Below are 18,293 nucleotides of genomic sequence, written 5' to 3'. Positions count from 1 at the left end.
TACAAATGTTTATGCTAATGCAGTACAAACCTTTTCCAACTTGAAAGTGACTAGCTGACAATGTATACATAATTGATATGCCACCTGTTTGTTGGAGACTTATCAAAGTACATGAAATGCAATTGATATTTATAATTGGGTTGGGTACAAAATTGGGGGTTGATCAAGCAAGCTGTTACTCATGTTGGTTTGCCTGATTGATGCTACTCATATGAGTAAGATTTCACAGAATTAGGCCTTTATTTTTTCTTACTTGTATAATTGTTCCTACTTACCATCCTCTACCTGTATATAATGAAAAAGTTTGCCTCATATTTTCCTTCTATATTTATTGTGGATCAGCAGCACAGTGCTACCACATGGTATTGCAAGGGTTTTTCGGTCTTGTAGTGTTTAGAAGCTTACGGAGATTTAATAGAGTATATACTAATCATATTTACTTTTCCCCTCTCTTTCAGTGTTGCTCCATGGGTAGCAGTGGTAGGTCTGGAAATTCATGCACAGATCAGTTCCAACTCAAAGCTTTTCTCTGGCTCCCAAGTCCAGTTTGCAGCACCACCTAATTCTTTGGTATCTTTCTTTGATGCTTCTCTACCAGGAACTTTACCAGTAAGTTACATTTCATCTTAATTTGTCTCATAAGAGAATCTTTACATTTTTTATTGAGCAGATACTTTGAAGCACAATTCTTGTCTTTTGTTCTTCGTAACAGTCTTTGTTTCTAGCACTGTTCTTTGTTTTCTAAAACTTTGGTTCATTATTTTCTTTCTGTGTACTTACTCTGTAACTCTGTGGATCTCAAACTTTTTTACTGGTGACCCCTGTCACATCGCAAGCCTCTGAGTGCGACCCCCCTAATAAATTAAACACACTTTTAAATATATTTAACACCATTATAAATGCTGGAGGCAAGCAGGATTTGGGGTGGAGGTTGACAGCTCGCGACCACCCCATGTAATGACCTCGCGACCTCTTGTTTGAGAACCCCTAAACTTGATCACCATGGATATCTGACAACTCCTGCTAAGGAATTAACTCAGGAATATCTCTTGCAGAGAATGAATTAATGGCAACTTCTTTTTGCAGTCAGCGTCGGTGTATTTCCATGGTGATGTTACTTTAGTTAATTTTACTATATTTGGTTAGTATGAAGCACTGGAAGCTCATTAAATGTGAGAAGACCTAAAATCCTACGAGTAAGGTTAAGATTTTTGTCACGGTTATTTTTAGTAAAAGTCACCAGTTGTGGGTAATAAACAAAAATTTACAGAAGCTAAAATGCTTTTAAAATACTTGAAGAAATAAAAGTACTAAGAATAATTGGGTGGGGCCTGACCTGGGGATGACTGAAGCCGGAGCCCCGCAGTGGGGGATGAGAGACTGAGACCTCCTGCCAAGGGTGGGAATCCCACACCCACCACTCGTGGCAGCTCGGCTCCCCCACCAGTTGCAGTAGCACAGGGCTAAGTGGAAATGTTTTAGGAGCCTCTGAAAGTTATGGAATCTATGACTTCTGGGACCTTTGTGAAAAAAATCTTATCCTTACCTATGAGCGATGAGCATCTTGGATTTCTAGTTGGCCATTTGACATTACTTTGCCAAATGTGTGTTCACGTAGCTGCCGTTACCTATTTGGAATGTCTCAGTATAGAGTTATGTGGTCTTCTAAGCAAAACTGATCTGGTATGGGAAAGTGTGAACCATACTTACTGTTTGTTTTATTTGTAATACACTAAAGATAAGCATGAGACTTTAGAGACTGGTAAAAGAGGGATGAGGGAGGTAACCCTAAGCCTTAAGAATTCATTCATAGTAGGGGTAATGTGGTGGTTGTGACATTGCACTCCATATGCTTTGTAAAAACAAGTTTATAAGTGTGAATATGATGTAACCAGAATATGCTTTATGCAAAAGTCTTTTGTAAGGTATCATTACAAAGCTTATGTTCTACTGAGTGTGTTCATTCTGTTTGTATGTATGTATCATTCTTGTATCTAAAACTAGAAAAATGAAGTATTACTCTGAAGTCCTATTGTAATTATGCAAAGTGTGGGCCATTAATGGTGGCTTGGAATCTTGATGGCTCCCATTAACTAGGACAATTGGTTGTGAATGGCTCTGTTTACTTGCAAAACTTCCTGGATACATGCCCTGGGTACATGCTGGCCAGGCTTGGACGAATGGAGGCTAGAGGTCTCAGAGAACATGTGACCATGACACATGATACTGGAATCCATCTTAAACTTGGTGCTTTTCCAGGGAAGGAGGAAGGAAGGAGGGATGGGAACCCAGAGAGAGACAGAGGATTCCCGCCTTGTGCCAAAGTTGTAAAAGGGGGTGGAACAGAACAAAGGGGTCCCAGTCATGTGGAATCCCCTGCTTTTCACCTAAGATGTCTTCTGGAACTAACAAGGTCTGTACCAGGGAAAAGGAAGGGATTGGGCCCAGACTAGGAAGGAGTCTAGTTAGTGAAAGAAGCTTATTGGAACATCTGAAGGTGAGATTTACTTGTACTCAGTTTCTTAATGTATTAAGCTTAGACTTGCATGCATTGTTTTATTTTGCTTGGTAATTTACTTTGTTCTGTCTGTTATTGCTTAAATCCTACTTTTTATACTTACTAGAATAATTTTGGTTTATTAATTAACCCAGAGTAAATGATTAATACCTGGGGGGGAGCAAACAGCTGTGCATATCTCTCTATCAGTGTTATAGAGGGCAGACAATTTATGAGTTTACCCTGTATAAGCTTTATACAGAGTAGAACAGATTTATTTGGGGTTTGGATCCCATTGGGAACTGGGTGTCTGGGTACTGGAGATAGGTGACCTGCTGAGCAGTTTTTCGTTAAAGTCTACAGTTTTGGGGGCATGGACCAGACCTGGGTCTGTGTTTGCAGCCGGCTAGTGTGTCTGGCTCAACAAGGCAGGGTTCTGGAGTCCGAAGATGGCAGGGAAAACTGGCTCAGAGGCAAATTCAGCACATCAGGTGACAGTCCCAAGGGGGTCTCTGTGACCGAACCCGTCAAGCTGGTAACATAGGGCTCTTCATTGGTCAGCAGACCCTTCAGGATGCTGGTATTCAGGTTAAACAGCTTCCTCTCCACTTCACTTATTCTGCTGCCCTCCCCCCACGCCCCAATCATTTTTAGTTTATCCTCTAAAGTCACGTTTTTACTCCTTTAATATGGTTGTCTTTTGAAGTGGGCATGATGGTGCTACAAAATCCTTGTTCATTGTAAAGCTCCCTGGGATCCTTTCTGGTGCCAGGTACTATATAAATGTAGAATATTATTGACTATATATACAAACTTGGTGTGCAGAGAAAGTAACCACTGAACAAGGTTATTGTTGTATCATATAACAAGTATGCTCTTTATAAAGCAATGACAGTGGTGTCAAAGTATTTAAAGTAAAAGTGCCTCCCCAAATGTATTTATTGGAAGTAAACCCTGAATTCCTATTGCAATCTTCTGTTTTTTACTGTGCTATTTGCAGCTTTTATTTCTTCCACTGAAAAATAGCTTTAGGTAGGATTCTGAAATTGAGAATAAATCTAGAGAAATATGTTTGGGATCTTGAGGGAATCTAAGCTGTTTGGAGAGTAACTTGTGGGGCTTGGGAAGAGAACTGCACAGTGACAAGTCAGTTTGTGAAAGTATTGGATGGCTGAAGAAGTGGTGTTCTGGTAGATCCTGGTAGAGTTTAGACTATGTTCCAAGGTCAGTGCCAAATCAGGGCTAAGTTTCAGATCTGGTGGCACAAAAATCTTGAGCTGTTCTAGAGATGGTGAAAATCTTATAAAATGAGCTGTTCTCCAGAGATTGGTGCTATCTTGGGAGGACATTGTATGAGAGTGGCTTTTCTGAGGAGATATTGGCTGCACCTGTATTGCAAAATAAATCCCTTCCAGTTTTAGATTCAGCCTACAACCAAAACCAGAATGGCAGATTCAGATCTGAACACCTCCCTATGCACTGAAACTTGAAGTGGGTTTTGAGTTCAAGATGTTTATTTTGGCCCATCTAGTTAACATTTTGTTAATGATGTGGGGAAATCGTACTTAAATCGTATCTTTAATCAAATTGGAAGTTTGCCCAGGAAAGAGTAAAAATTTGAGCAGGGTAAACATGAAAGCTGATAGTGTTTCCCCTTTTATGTATTTCTTTACTTTCTTTCTATTGTTTTTGAATTGATTTCTGTGCTTTATAGGGGGAATGGCTGTTGCCTTCATGATTGATCCCTGGTGGAAAATCATGGGCTCCAGCACATGCAGGCTTCTGCAGAGAAGATAACTGCACCTGATTAGTAGGCAGCCTGATAGGCTAATTAAAAATTAGTGATCCTGCACTTGTTCATCTCCATCAACTGCTTTTATCTGTACAAGGAAAAAAAAATCTCATTCCCAATATGGAGAGAGCAGAGTTGAAAGTGAATATTAAAAACTTTTTGTATTTATAGGTAAGAATGCGATATGGAATCCTTTCTTTAGTATCAGCTTTGTTTTTCTGTAGCACTTGCTGCATTAGCCAAGGCTGGTATTTGCTTTAGCAGTATAAATGTAGACTTATTTATTTAAGCAGGGTATTTTAGAATATGTATTGGTAATATGTGGAGACCTGCTCTCAGCCTCCAGGGAGGTGCGGGGGCCAGGCTGAGGCTACGAGCATACCCGCCGCCGTCTGGAGCCGGGTTGGGGAGGGCCGTGCTGGCAGCTGTGGGGAGCCTGGATCTCTCCACCTGCCCTAGGTGTGGGGTCTGGGGGGCAGGGACACAGGCTGGGGGCTGCTCAGGCCCCTGCCCAGGGCAGGTGGAGGGAACCAGGCTCCCCACAGCTGCCAGTGTGGTGCTCCGGTGGGGGGAGGGGGCGGCTCAGAGCTGCAGACCAGCCATGGTGAGAGCCAGGTGGGCAGCTGTGGGGAGTCTGGGTCCCTCCACCTGCCCTAGGCAGGGAGTCTGAGCCACCCCCGCACAATGTCCCTGCCTCCTAGGGCAAATGGAGGGACCCAGACTCCCCACTGTTGCCAGCGTGGCTCTCCCCAACCCGGCTCAGGCGGGGGCGGCTCGGAGCTGCAGCCCAGCCATGGTAAGAGTTGTGCAGGCAGCTGTGGGGAGCCGCGGCGTACCCTCCACCTGCCCTGGGTGGGAGGCCCGAACAGCCCCCAGCCCATGTTCCGGCCCCCTGCCCAGGACAGGTGGAGGGTCTGCATTGCGGTTCCTCACAGCTGCTGCTCGGCTCTTAACGTCAGAGCTCTGGGCAGATATAAAAATTGTATCCGCATCCGCGATGCTATCTGCAAAAATGGTCCAAGGATATAAAGCGGATACCTGTGGATTTGCAGGGCTCTAGTCACAGTTATCAGTGTCACAGGAATTTACATTTACTGTGAGATTGAGAGACAATTGCAGCAAGGATCATGTCTGTATTACTGTTCTCCCATAATGCTTCCCTCTTGGGCCTAGAAGAAGCAGCTCTAGAGATAACTGACATGATTGTCCTACATTCCTGGATTACTGGTGGAATACAGCTGTGATCTGCCGCTGCTGACTATGTTATGTAGGAGGAGAGGGAGAAGTCTGTCTCTTCTCTCCTGTCCTGTCCTAAGTATCTTTTACCCTATACTACAGCTACAGGAGAGTGCAATTGATTCTCCTGCCTCTCGTACTCTGCAAGTGGTTCACCAGAAAGAATATGACCGAGGGTCATGTTCATTTCACTGTGCTGCTGCTCATGATGGTGCCTCTGAGAAATAGCTATGGGCATGAACAGTAGCTCAGGTGTAGTCAAGGTTGGAAATGGATAGGTTTTTGAGGGGAGATGGATAAAAAGCAGATAATCTCTCCGCCTGTTCCCTTTTTTTTTGTTTAACAGCTTGTTTCTCTCTTCTTCCACCTTATTCTTCCCAAAGAGCTCTTCCTGTAGCAGTGGTGGATCACATCTGTACTGTTTCCACATATCCCCTGTCTCAGTGCTACTATACAAATTTGTTCACTTACCCTAGAACTGTTAGAGGTAATGGAGCCCCTCATCAATGATGAAGCTTTTCCAAGAACATATACCATTCTCCACAGTTGCATCCAAATCCTTTTAGGGTTGTGCTTTCTCACAGAATTACATAGGGACACTAAAAGCTTTATAATGCACAAAAGCATAACTTTTTCACCATATTTTATGTCCCATTAAAAGTGCAGCAAACTCAGGAACGTCTGCCTTAAAGCTGCATGAGTTTTAGTTTTCTTTGGATAAAATAAACTCTACCCTAAGCATTGTCTTAGTGTTAGTGACCTTCCTCTCCTCTCCCCTGAAGATCCTACAGCTGCCAGGTGTGGGGTCTCAGGTTTGTAGATTCTATGACCGGAAGGGACCATTATGATCATCTTGTCTAACCCCCTGTGCAACACAGACCTTAGAAGTCCCCCAAATAATTCCTAGAGCATATCTTCTAGAAAAACATCCAATCTTGATTTAAAAATTATCAGTGATAAGGAATCCACCATGACCCTTGTTACATTTTTCCAGTGATTAATTACTCTCACCGTTAAAAATTACACCTTATCTCCAGTCTGAATGTGTCTAGCTTCATTTTAAGATGTCAGATAACAAGTTTTTAATGCATTTAATGTGTGCCATGTTAATTTTGTATCACTCTAGTTTAGTAATCAAAATATTGTGCGGTACCAACTCAAACACCTTGCAGAAGTTTGTTGATTACATCAATTTTATTACCTATATCAACTTATAATTTCATCAAAAAAGTTATCAAGTTAGCTTGACAGGATCAATTTTCCATAAACCCATGTTGATTTGTATTCATTACATTTCCCTCCTTTAGTTTTCTATTAATTGAATCCTGAATCAGCCGCTGCATTATCTTGCCTGGGATTGATGTCAGGATGACAGGCCTACAATTACCCGGGTCATCCCATTTACCAATTTTTTAAAATGGCATGTTAGCTTCTTTTCAGTTTTCTGGAATTTCCCCAGTGCTCCAAGACTTATTGAAAATCAATGTTGATGGTCCAGCAGTTTCCTTAGCCAGCTCTTTTAAAACTCTTGGATGCAAGTTATCTCAACCTGCTGATTTAAAACTGTCTGACCCTAGTAGCTTCTGTTCAACATCCTTCAAAGATACTAGTAGAATGGAAAGAGTGTTATCACCATATGATGAGACTATATTACCTGTTTTTCACCCAAATACAGTGCAGAAATATTTATTGAACACCTCTACCTTTTCTTTAGTACTGATAATTCTACCATTTCCATTTAGTATGGGCCAATACAATTGTCAAGATTCTTTTGGTTCCTAATGTATTTTAAAACTCCTTATTGTCTTTAACTCTTGTGGCCATAGATTTTTCCTGGTGTCCTTTTGGCTTCCATTATCAATTTTCTACAATTCCTAACTTCTGATTTGTAGTCATTAGTATCAACTTCCCTTTCTTCCATATATATAACATTTCTTGTTTACAACTGCTCTCACTTACCCTCTAAACCAGGTGATGGTAACTGATTTAAACCAGGTGATGGTAACTGATTTTAACCAGCAGTCTTCTTCCTAGATTGTGGCTTTTTGGACATCTAGTCCATGTTCTTAAATTATTCCAAAATATCATTCACATTTTTCTGATTAAATTCTTCCTCACAGCTGATTTGGCTCATAATTGTTTTCAGCATGAATTGTGCCCTGTTGTCTTTAGAGGACTGAGCACAAAGTGGGAGTTGGGGGCATAAACAGCAGCCACTAAAGACTTCTGCCATAACAGAGCCTGTTGGCACATGACATGTCACATATACCATAGCTTGTTCTAAAACTCTGTTTATGAGCTATGAAGGTGACCTAATTTAAGGCCTGATTGACCTACCATTGAAGTTGGAAGTCTTTATTTCATGGGAGCTGAAAACAGGTCTATAGAAAGGGAATGAAAACTCATCTCAGGATTACTTGAGAAGTGCCTGAATAAATGATAGCTTTAGTCTTAGAAATAAAATGGTATGTCTGGTGTTTGAAAGCTATAACCACTTTTCCCCACAATGGCTGAGGTTTCCAGACAACAATTTCCAACTAAAAGCACCTATGCACTTTTCCATTACAGGTGCTTTTACACATTTAAAACGTCTGCATTTACCCAATTTTTGTTGTTAATCATAGGAAGTTGCTGTATCCTTCTCTTAGTCTCATCAGTCTCTGCACAGTGAAGTCATTATTCTTCTCCTTAACAGACAAAAACACTGAGATATAATTCAGGATTTAAATAGTCACAAGGGTGAAATGAACACAAATTGAACATGAGCTTCCATTGCTATGTGTTTCTAGACTGTCAACCATTTTAAAATAACTAAAACCTCCTAATGTATTTTCAATGTATCTACAATATGAACTGTATTTTGTACTATTTATATGGTTTTTAAAATTATAAAGAATTCAGGTATTTATAAAGAGAGGATTTTCAAAAGCACTTAGTGATGGCCTACCTCTGCTCCCACTGAAGTCAACATAAATTCCTGTTTTCAGTGGGAGCAGAGTTACGTCACTGCTGAGCACTTCTGAAAATCTCACCCGGATGTCTCAGATTTGTCTGAATCTGCATCCTTCCCATGCCTTCGGATGTCACTTAGGACATGAACATGGCTCTGCCATCCCTGTCTGTCTTGTGCTGCTCTTTGCATGTTCTCTGTGTTGTTAGATGGTATAAGTTTTCCTTCTGTAAGTACTGTTCAATGGAGGGATTTTTTGGTCAGCCTCTTTTACATGTTTCTCCAGCTTCCCAATGGCATTTTTGTTATGGCAGAGGCTCTGGTTTCATCCATATTACATGTCCCAGATATTTCCATCATTTTTTTTCTGGATAACTTCAGAGGTAAAGAAGTTGTTGGACTCTGATAAATCTCAAGCACTTGTTTTAAATTTTTTCCATTTAATACCTAGTATTTTCCTGAGGCATTTGCATTCACAGGCATTTAGACATCGGTCTGTACCTTTTGTGGATTTTCCAGCTTTCACATCCATATTTAAGGTAGAAATAACATTTGGCATTAAAGATTCAGTTTGGTCCTTAAGTTGCAGATTTTTTGTTTAAGCTGCCACTGGTGAATCTTGTTTAAGGTGATGAATGCAGTTGCCACCTTGCCAATTCATGACATTATTTCCTTCTTGAAATCCTCATTGGCTTGCATGTTACTGCAAATATATGTGAATTGACTCACCTGTTGTAATTTTTGGTCTTCTAATGTAATGCTTGAGTTGGACGTGTCTGAGGTTCTCATTACATTTGTGTTTTCATAATTGATTATTAACCCCATCTTTCTTGAGACAGTCTTTTGATCTTTGCTTGCATTTAGCTTGAGCTGTGACTTAGACAAGGCTGGCCTTACCATGAGGTGAACTGAGGCAGCTGCCTCAGGTGCCAGACTGTGGGAGGGGGGGCCACTAGGATCCGGAGTGTAGAAAATTGTTTCTGCTGCTACTGCATATGTACTCTCTCTGCTCTAGATGCACAGAGATGGTGGAGTGCTGTGCTGGAGGAAGGAGGACATGAGATGTAACAGGTAGGCAGGAGAAAAGGTGAGAGGGAATAACAGAAAGCAGCAGGAGCTGCAGGGAGAAGAAGAGGAGCCTCTTATGTACCTCTCTAGCACCCCCAGAGCCTGGACTGATTAACACCAGCTTCTCAGGGAGCTTCCTGTTTCCTGCTGCTTCCCTGAACCCACTTGAGGAGAACAGGCAATCAGCTGAAGTAGTAGGAGCCAGTTAGGCCCTTAAGACGCTGATATCTTCCCTCACTCAGGTCCTGCTACAAGCCTGCTTATTTGTCCCCTTCAGTTGAGTGTTGAGAGCCACTATAGCTGGCACAGAACAGTAGTCATGAGTGAAAGAAGAAAACGCCCCTCTGGGGCAGCATTCAGAAGAAGAAAGAAAGCAAAGGAAGCTTTTCTATCTAAGCAGGAAGGAGCTCTCCTGAGATACAAAGACACAAATGTTCACAGTGAGCCTTCCGGCCCCAGTGTGGATGTGTGTGGTGAGGAGATGCCTGATCTTCCAGTTAGTCAGAGTACATGTGACCTGGCAGCTACTGCAGCATCCATATCTCAATCTCAAAGGGGTGTAACCATGCACATTCCTGAAGAAAAGAGTAGATCAGAGAAGAGTGTGGTGGAGGCGCAAGAAACAGCTGCTGCTGAGTTTACTTCCTTAAGTCTAGATCAGGGGTGGCCAACCTGTGGCTCTGGAGCCACATGTGGCTCTTCAGAAGTTAATATGCAACTCCTTGTATAAGCACTGACTTTGGGGCTGGAGCTACAGGCTCCAACTTTCCAGTGGGTCAGGGGATGCTCACTGCTCAACCCCTAGCTTTACCACAGGCCCTGCCCCCACTCCCCCCTTTTCCCGCCCCTGAGCTGCCATGCCCTCGCTCCTTCCTCCCCCCCCCCCGAGCCTCCTGCATGCCACAAAACAGCTGATCAGGAAGTGTGGGGAGGGATGGGGAGGCGCTGATCAGAGGGGCTGCCGGTGGGTGGGAGGCGCTGGGAGCGGGGAGAGGGAACTGATGGGGGGCTACTGATGTATTACTGTGGCTCTTTGGCAATGTACATTGGTAAATTCTGGCTCCTTCTCAGGCTCAGGTTGGCCATCCCTGGTCTAGATGATCCAGGACTGTGGACCCACTTGAGCAGTAGCCTGAGGGACTTCCTTGTACTGCATGGGCCACAGCAAGTGAAAAACTTCATGGTCCCCAAAGATAATGAAAACAGAAGTTTCCATCCAACACATTACTGGCGTGAAATCCCCAATGGTGACAAAATGGAGAGGCCATAGCTTATGTACTGGTATATAAAAACCCAGAATGCTGCATACTGTTTTTGTTGCAAACTCTTCCAGTCTAATCTTCCAGCCACATTGGGTTCTACAGGAACAAAGCACTGGAAAAATCTGGCTAGAAATTTGGCATGCCATGAGAAGGCAGCAAATCACCAGAGAGCATTCCATAGGTGGAAAGAGCTTGAGATGAGACTAAGGTTAAGGGCCACCATAGATGATCAGCATCAAGAGAAGATTACATCAGTCTCTCTTTACTGGCAAAATGTTCTGAAAAGGCTCATTGCCATTGTGAGAATGCTTGCTACCCTAAACCCAGCACTGCGTGGCACTTCAGATCAGCTGTATGTGCCAAACAATGGAAACTTCCTTAAAATTGTGGAGCTGATGGCTGAGTTTGATGCTGTAGTCCAGGAGCATCTCAGAAGAGTCACCACCCAAGAAATGTACACACACCACTACCTTGGAAAAACAATTCAAAATGAGATCATACAGTTACTGGCAACAAAAGTCAAACAGAAGATTGTGACAGATCTGAAGTCAGCAAGATATTACTCTGTTATTCTGGACTGCACACCTGACATCAGCCATGTGGAACAAATGACTTTAATGGTGCGTTTTTTAACAACAGAACCTAGTGAAAATGTCCCTGCAATGGTGACTGTCAGAGAGCATTTTCTAGAATTTATTGACATTGATGACACTACAGGAGCTGGTATGACAAATGTGCTTCTCAAAAAGCTGGAAGATACAGGAATTGCGATAGCTGACATGAGAGGTCAGGGCTACGGTAATGGTGCCAATGTGAGAGGAAAGAACAGAGGAGTGCAGACACGGATCCGAGAGTTAAACCCTCGAGCTTTTTTTGTCCCATGCAGTTCTCATTCATTGAACTTGGTGGTCAGTGGTAAAGCCTCAGCTTCTACTGAGGCTGCTTAATTTTTTAATGTAATTCAAAGCATCTATGTATTTTTCTCTGCATCAACTCATCGATGGCAAATTTTGAAGCAACATCTGGGAACATCCTTTCTGACGCTGAAACCACTGAGTGCCACACGAGGGGAAAGTTGAGTGGAGGCGATAAAGCCTATCAAACACCAAATTGGGAAGTTAGATGATGCCATAGGTGCCATTATAGAGGATAATGTTATGACAGGAACTCTTTGTGGGAGAACAGTGGCAGAGGGAAATGGAATCACCAGAAACATACATAACTTCAAGTTTCTGTGTGTCTTAGTGTTGTGGCATGACATACTGTTTGAAATAAATGTTGTAAGCAAGAGACTCCAAGGTGTTGACCTTGATATATCTGGAGCAATGGAACAACCGGAGAAAGCAAAGTCATAGCTACAGTCTTACCAGTCAGATGAGGGATTTCAAAACATTCTGAAGAGTGCACAGAAGTTGGCATAGGAACTTCACACCAAAGCTATTTTCCCACCCATTCAAGAATACAAGAGTCACCGAAGAAGACGACCTATTGATTACGAGGCTCAGGATAATCCCATAAGAGACCCCAAACAACAATTCAAAGTCGAATTCTTTAACCAGGTGCTCGATCAGAGGTGGGCAAACTACGGTCCATGGGCCACATCCGGCCCGCGGGACCGTCCTGCCTGGCCCCTGAGCTCCTGGCCCGGGAGGCTCGCCCCCGGCCCCTCCCCCACTGTTCCCCCTTCCCCGCAGCCTTACCCCGCTGCGCCGCCAGCCTGACCCGGTGCTCTGTGCTGCGCGGCTGCCTGTCCTGGTGCAGCAGTGCTGCCAGCCACCGGTGCTCCAGGCAGCGCGGTAAGGGGGCAGGGAGCAGGGGGGTTGGATAGAGGGCAGGGGAGTTCAGGGGGTAGTCAGGGGCCGGGGGTGTGGATAGGGGTCGGGGTGGGGCGGTCAGAGGGCAGGGAACAGGGAGTTGAATGGGGGAAGGGGTTCCGGGGGGGGGCAGTTAGGAAGGAGAGGACGGGTTGGATGGGGCGGTGGGAGGCAGTCAGGGGCGGGGGTTCCGGGGGTGGTCGGGACAGGGAGAAGGGGTGATTGGATGGGGCAAGGGTCCCGGGGGGGGGCAGTCAGGAAGGAGAGGGGGGGTTGGATGGGGCAGTGGAGGGCAATCGGGGTGGGGGTCCAGGGGCAGTCAGGGAGAAGGGGTGGTTGGATGGGGTAGGGGTCCCGGAGGGGCAGTCAGGAAGGAGAGGTGGGGGTTGGATGGGGCGGCGGGGGGCAGTTAGGGGCGGGGAGTCCGGGGGCAGTCAGGGGACCGAGAGCAGGGGAGGTGGATGGGGCGGGATCCGGGGGGGGAGGGGAATCAGGGAAAGGGGTGGGTTGGATGGGGCAGGAGTCCCGGGGGGGCCATCAGGGGGCGAGAAGCAGGGGGGGTCAGATAGGGGGTGGATGCCGGGTCATGCCTGGCTGTTTGGGGAGGTACAGCCTCCCCTAATCGGACCGCCATACAATTTCAGAAACCCGATGCGGCCCTCAGTCCAAAAAGTTTGCCTGCCCCTGTGCTAGATTGTGCAGTACAGTCAGTTGAAGAACTTTTCATGCAGCTCAAGGAACACAGCAGTATATTTGGGATGTTGTATGATATTCCAAAACTCCTCACTATACCTGAAGAAGACCTACACCAGCAATGCAGGGCACTAGAGACAGTGTTGACACATGATGACATGTGCAATATTGATGCGAGTGATTTAGGTGATGAACTGAAAGCCCTTTCAAGATACATTTCAGCAGGATCAACTCCAAAGGCTGTTCTGGAATCTATGTGCACAAATAAGATGACCACCCTCTTTCCAAATGCTTTTGTTGTTCTGCGCATACTTCTAACACTTTCTGTAACAGTTGCCAGTGGAGAACGCAGCTTCTCCAAGCTGAAGTTTATAAAAACACATCTACGCTCCACAATGACACAGGAGAGGCTGGTCGGCCTTGCAACCATCTCAATAGAGCAAGAGCTGGCCCAGACTATGGACCTTAAGGAAGCAGTTCAAATCTTCAAGGCACGGAAAGCACCACTTTGATTATTCAAACAGATAAAAATGCCAGTGTTTACTATGCAGACAAGAAAAGTTGCATTTGCTGTTCAGGCATTTGAAAGTTAAGTGTTACTTAAAATTTTTGAACAAGGCATTTTAAGTTGTTAGTTCTCCTTTATTGGGGTAGGTAGCAGAGCAGTACCATGAGAGGAGTAGAACAGGAAGAAGGCAGAATGGAGACCTTTCAAAGTTTTGGCCCAAGCGAGGAGGCATGGGGGCGTCATTTGAGCTCCCTGCCTCAGGTGCCAAAATGTTGTGGGCCGGCCCTGGACTTAGAAGAGCTATGACGACAGCAAAAATTAGATCTCGTGTACTACTGTTGAGCCACGCGATGCCTGTGTTGTATCCGTCTACGCTTTTTCTCACAATAAAGTCAATGGTAATGCCAAGCAGCAAAGGTGAGAGAACTCATCTTTGGCACCACTAGCTATTAAACCATTCTCTCAAGTTTGCATTTACTTTAATTGTACATACTACACTCTCTGGTATAAGGCCTTGAAGATGTTAATCATTTTTGTTGGCATATCATAACATTTCAAGATGTTCCAGAGTGAATTGTGATGGAGGCTGTCGAATGCTTTCTTAAAATCTCTTAAGTTTGTGATGCGGGCTTTTGCCATTCACTGCTGTCTCCAGTGATTATTCATAGGGTGAAAATCTGGTTGACACATGATCTTCCAGGTCAAAATTCAGCCTGATATTCCTTTAGCTTTGCTTTATCTGCTATTTTATTCTGCTTAAGATGGTACTGTGGAAAACTTTGCCTATCACTGCAAGGAGTGTAACGTCTTGACAGTTACTGCAGTTGCTTAGATCACCTTCCTTTGGTATTTTGACTATACTGCCATTATTTTCTATTCTTCTGGAAACTTTTCCTGGTTGTGTACTGTTTTGAAATATTCAGTAATTTTATTGATAGTCTCATCATTACAAGCTTTGAACATTTCCCTGGTGACTTGGTCTACATCTGCCAGCTTTCCCAGGTTTTAACTTTTTAATTGCATTTTTTTCTCCTTGTTTGTGATCTGAAATGTTACAAAATCTAGTTCTGGGTGTTTGATTTCTTTGTCAATATCAATAATTCCTTGTGGTGTTGGCCTGTTTGTCACCTCTTTGGAGTGCTCTGCCAATGGCTCTGTTCTTTTTCTGTTGTTAAGCTCTTTGTTCAACCTTAACGGGCTCTCCGGTTGGTGTAAACTTGCCAGTCAGAATCTTGTTGATTCTTTTTAAACATGATGTTTTACTAGTGCCTCCTTCAGCAACTGCTTCAGCGTCTTTATTCACGTATTTCCTCCATGTTGCTCTTCCCTGCTTTATTCTTTGTTTTTGGCAGCTGCTTTTTCTGAAGGTGTTTTTGAGGATTGATGTTTTGCTTTGGCTTGTTTCCTTTCTTGCACACAGTTCCATGTGTCCTCACATATCCAGACTTTAGGTTTGCTTGTCTGGAAATAAACTGCAGGCATTGCGTCATCTATTATACCATCAGGCAGAAAGAACCATGACATGTCAGTTGATTTCTTGTGATGGTTTTAAGGCTTATAACATCTGAAATGGGTTTTTCAGTTCCATTCAAAATTGCTGCTGTAATGTCTTGTCTGTTAGACTTTAGCTGTCATTTTTCTCTATGCTTGTTCTGTTTTTGTTATAATGTTCAGTCTTGTGACACGCAACCTGTGATCATTTCTGACGCAGCTCCCATCCTGGAGAGTTGATCTAAAATTCGTTCCAGTACATAGATGGTCACATTGGTTCCTGGGGATTCTGTCCAAGTTACTGTATGGATATCTATGTGCGTGACTAGTGTTTCATCAGTTGAACTCTGGTACCTGCCACAGTTCTACCAATCTGACACCGTTCTCATTCTAGGGCCCCAGGTCACACTTGCCCCATTGCTTTCTCCACTCTGTTGTTGTCATCCCCAACCTTGGCATTACTAAGCAGATGTCATGCTTGGCAATATTGTCAGTCAGAGCTTGTAGACAATTGTAGAATTGCTCTTAGATCTTGTCATGGTAGTTGTCTGTTGATATGTAACATATTTGTAATTTTCATGTTTAGCTGGAAGCTATTAATTGGCTGCCAATTCGTAAGAGATTTTTCTGTTTTGCTACTCCCTCTATGTGGTAACTATATTGCTTCCCTGAATGTATTATGATTTTGTTTTGATTTTTGAATCGCCTTTTCTCAACTCAGCTCCTGGCTATCGACATTCACTTATTCCAAGGATTTGGGGGTTATATTTGTCCATTTCTTTCATTACCTGTCTGGCTTTTGTTGTTGCAGCCTTTGTACTAATGTTCCAGAAAACAACTTTTATAGTTTATCTTTTAGTAAAGAATTTCACAGAGTTCATTACTTCAGAACTCGACACAGCATTCCTGCAGCAGTTGCACCAGTGCCAAATACAGCGGTAAAATATCCTCTCTATTCCTACTCAGAGATTTCCCTGTTTATATATCCCAGGATCACGTTAGCCCTTTTGGCCACAGCATCACACTGGGAGCTCATGTTCAGCTAATTGTCCACCATGACCCCAAAATTTTTTCAAAGTCACTGCTTCCCAGGATAGTCCCTGTCCTGTAGGTATGGCCTACATTCTTTGTTCCCACATGTATATATTTACATTTAGCTGGATTAAAATGTATGTTGTTTGGTTGTGCCTTACTTACCGAATGATCCAGACTGCTCTGTATCAGTGACCTGTCCTCTTCATTATTTACCACTTCCTCATTTTTTATCTCATCTGCAAACTTATCAGTGATGATTTTGTTTTTCTTCTGGGTCACTGATTAAAAGTGTTAAATAGTGTAGGGCCAAGAACTTATCCCTGCGGGATCCCACAAGAAACACATCTGCTCGATGATGATTCCTTTTTTACAATGAAACTGTTATTCGAGCCCGTTACTGTACTGGATGGAATTTATAACAGCCTTGAATCAGACTGGAATTTATAGTCTCAAACGGCCGCATCAGCAGAGCGTAGCCTACATGAACCTGAGTGATTTGGCTCATGGATCTTATGGATTCCTCAGGTTGTGCCAGCAGAGTTTATAGATTCTTTGAATCTGAGTGATTGGACTTCTGTCTAACTTTGCTAGAGTAATGGTGCTCCAATGGAGTTCTTAACTCTACTAGAAGCAGTCTTTGGCAAAGTGCAAAGCATACAGTGGGACCTAACAGTATTCAGTGGTTCAAAATTCCAAAGTTGTGCATGCAGGTTTATCCAGTGCCATAGATCTTGTTCAAAACCATTGAATAAAATAAATCTGAAGTTTCTAGACTGTTGGATATTGCAAAAAGAGGAGGAAATCTCATGTTCCAAAATTCTATCTCTCTGAATGTTTGATTAGCCTAAAATTGTCCTTTAAAAGTTTCCTTCTGGTAAGAGACCACAATGGTGAAATCTGCGCAGACCCATTGAACAGCAGGTTTGGGTCCTCTTCTGGAATGATTGCTGTGTCTCTATACTGACAGTCTGATCCTGCTCCCACTGAAGTCAATAGGAATTAGTCTGTTGACTTTGGTGTTATGCTTAGCCCATCATCTCTCATATAACACATTCTAAACAATTATAAATACAAAATAGTTATTGCCTTCTAGATGGTGGGAAGACACAAAGGAAGAGGTCTCTGTGTAAACATTTGTCTGCAATTGCAGCGCTAATATTCACAATTACATTAAAACGAAATAGATTTGAGAGTAATAATTTTAGAATTTAAATTATTAATGCACTTCAAAGAAGCATATAGCAGAGCAAGTTAGTACTTTCAACACAGCACTAATGGTAGGACTGAATGCATTAGTGGAAGCAAATAGAAACCAGAGTGACATAAAATATCCTTAAATTGAGAATATATGTCTAGCTCAGTGGTTCTCAACTTATTTATTAAGTATTACCTGGGCCGCAGGTTGAGAACCACAGCACCCCCGCCCCTCCTGACTCCACATGCGGCAGCCATGACCCTGGACCTGGCTGGCAGCCCCAGCCAATAGCCCCCGGGCTCCCAATGCCATGCTGGGCAGCGAGGTAGCCCGGCAGCCTTTAGCACACAGCTGGGTCGCAGCTGTGTGCTAACTGGGTCGCATGCAGCTGTGAGTTGAGAACTGCTGATCTAGCTATTGTGGGATAGAGGTTCTTCAGCTGTAGTTTATGGAGTACTTAGTGGTCTTCAGAGAGGTGAATGGGCGGTCACGTTGTACTGCGTCCTCTTTGTTTCCAGCTGCTAAGTTGCATTTAAAGAAGCTAAAAATAAACTAAATACATGGTGTGTGGTTGCTATGGGATTGTTGGTGTGTTTTTGAATGGGAGGGAGGTGGTCTGCAGGATCATAAATGGCAGAGAAGGTTTCCTGAGAGACACTCTATTGAGATGTGGTGTACCATATGAAAATGTGAGAGGATCTATGGCCTAGAAGCAAAAGATTGTAAGATCTTTAGGGAGGAAACCATCTCCT

At 43.5% G+C, this 18,293-nt stretch overlaps 1 protein-coding gene across 2 annotated transcripts in view; it reads left to right on the top strand.

Moving 5' to 3' along the window:
* GATB (glutamyl-tRNA amidotransferase subunit B) overlaps positions 1 to 18,293 on the top strand; it is a 66,188-nt gene that overhangs the window by 2,486 nt on the left and 45,409 nt on the right. For both annotated transcript variants that reach the window (XR_012639287.1, XM_074950985.1), the window contains exon 2: positions 459 to 609. Coding sequence is in view for 1 of the 2 variants with exons in the window: in XM_074950985.1 (XP_074807086.1) it covers positions 459 to 609 (151 nt within the window). In the remaining variant the exon portion in view is untranslated. The remainder of the gene's footprint in view (positions 1 to 458; positions 610 to 18,293) is intronic.

The sequence above is a fragment of the Natator depressus genome, chromosome 4, assembly GCF_965152275.1.
Source record: "Natator depressus isolate rNatDep1 chromosome 4, rNatDep2.hap1, whole genome shotgun sequence".
NCBI lineage: Eukaryota > Metazoa > Chordata > Testudines > Cheloniidae > Natator > Natator depressus.
This window is presented reverse-complemented; position numbering and strand designations above follow the sequence as displayed.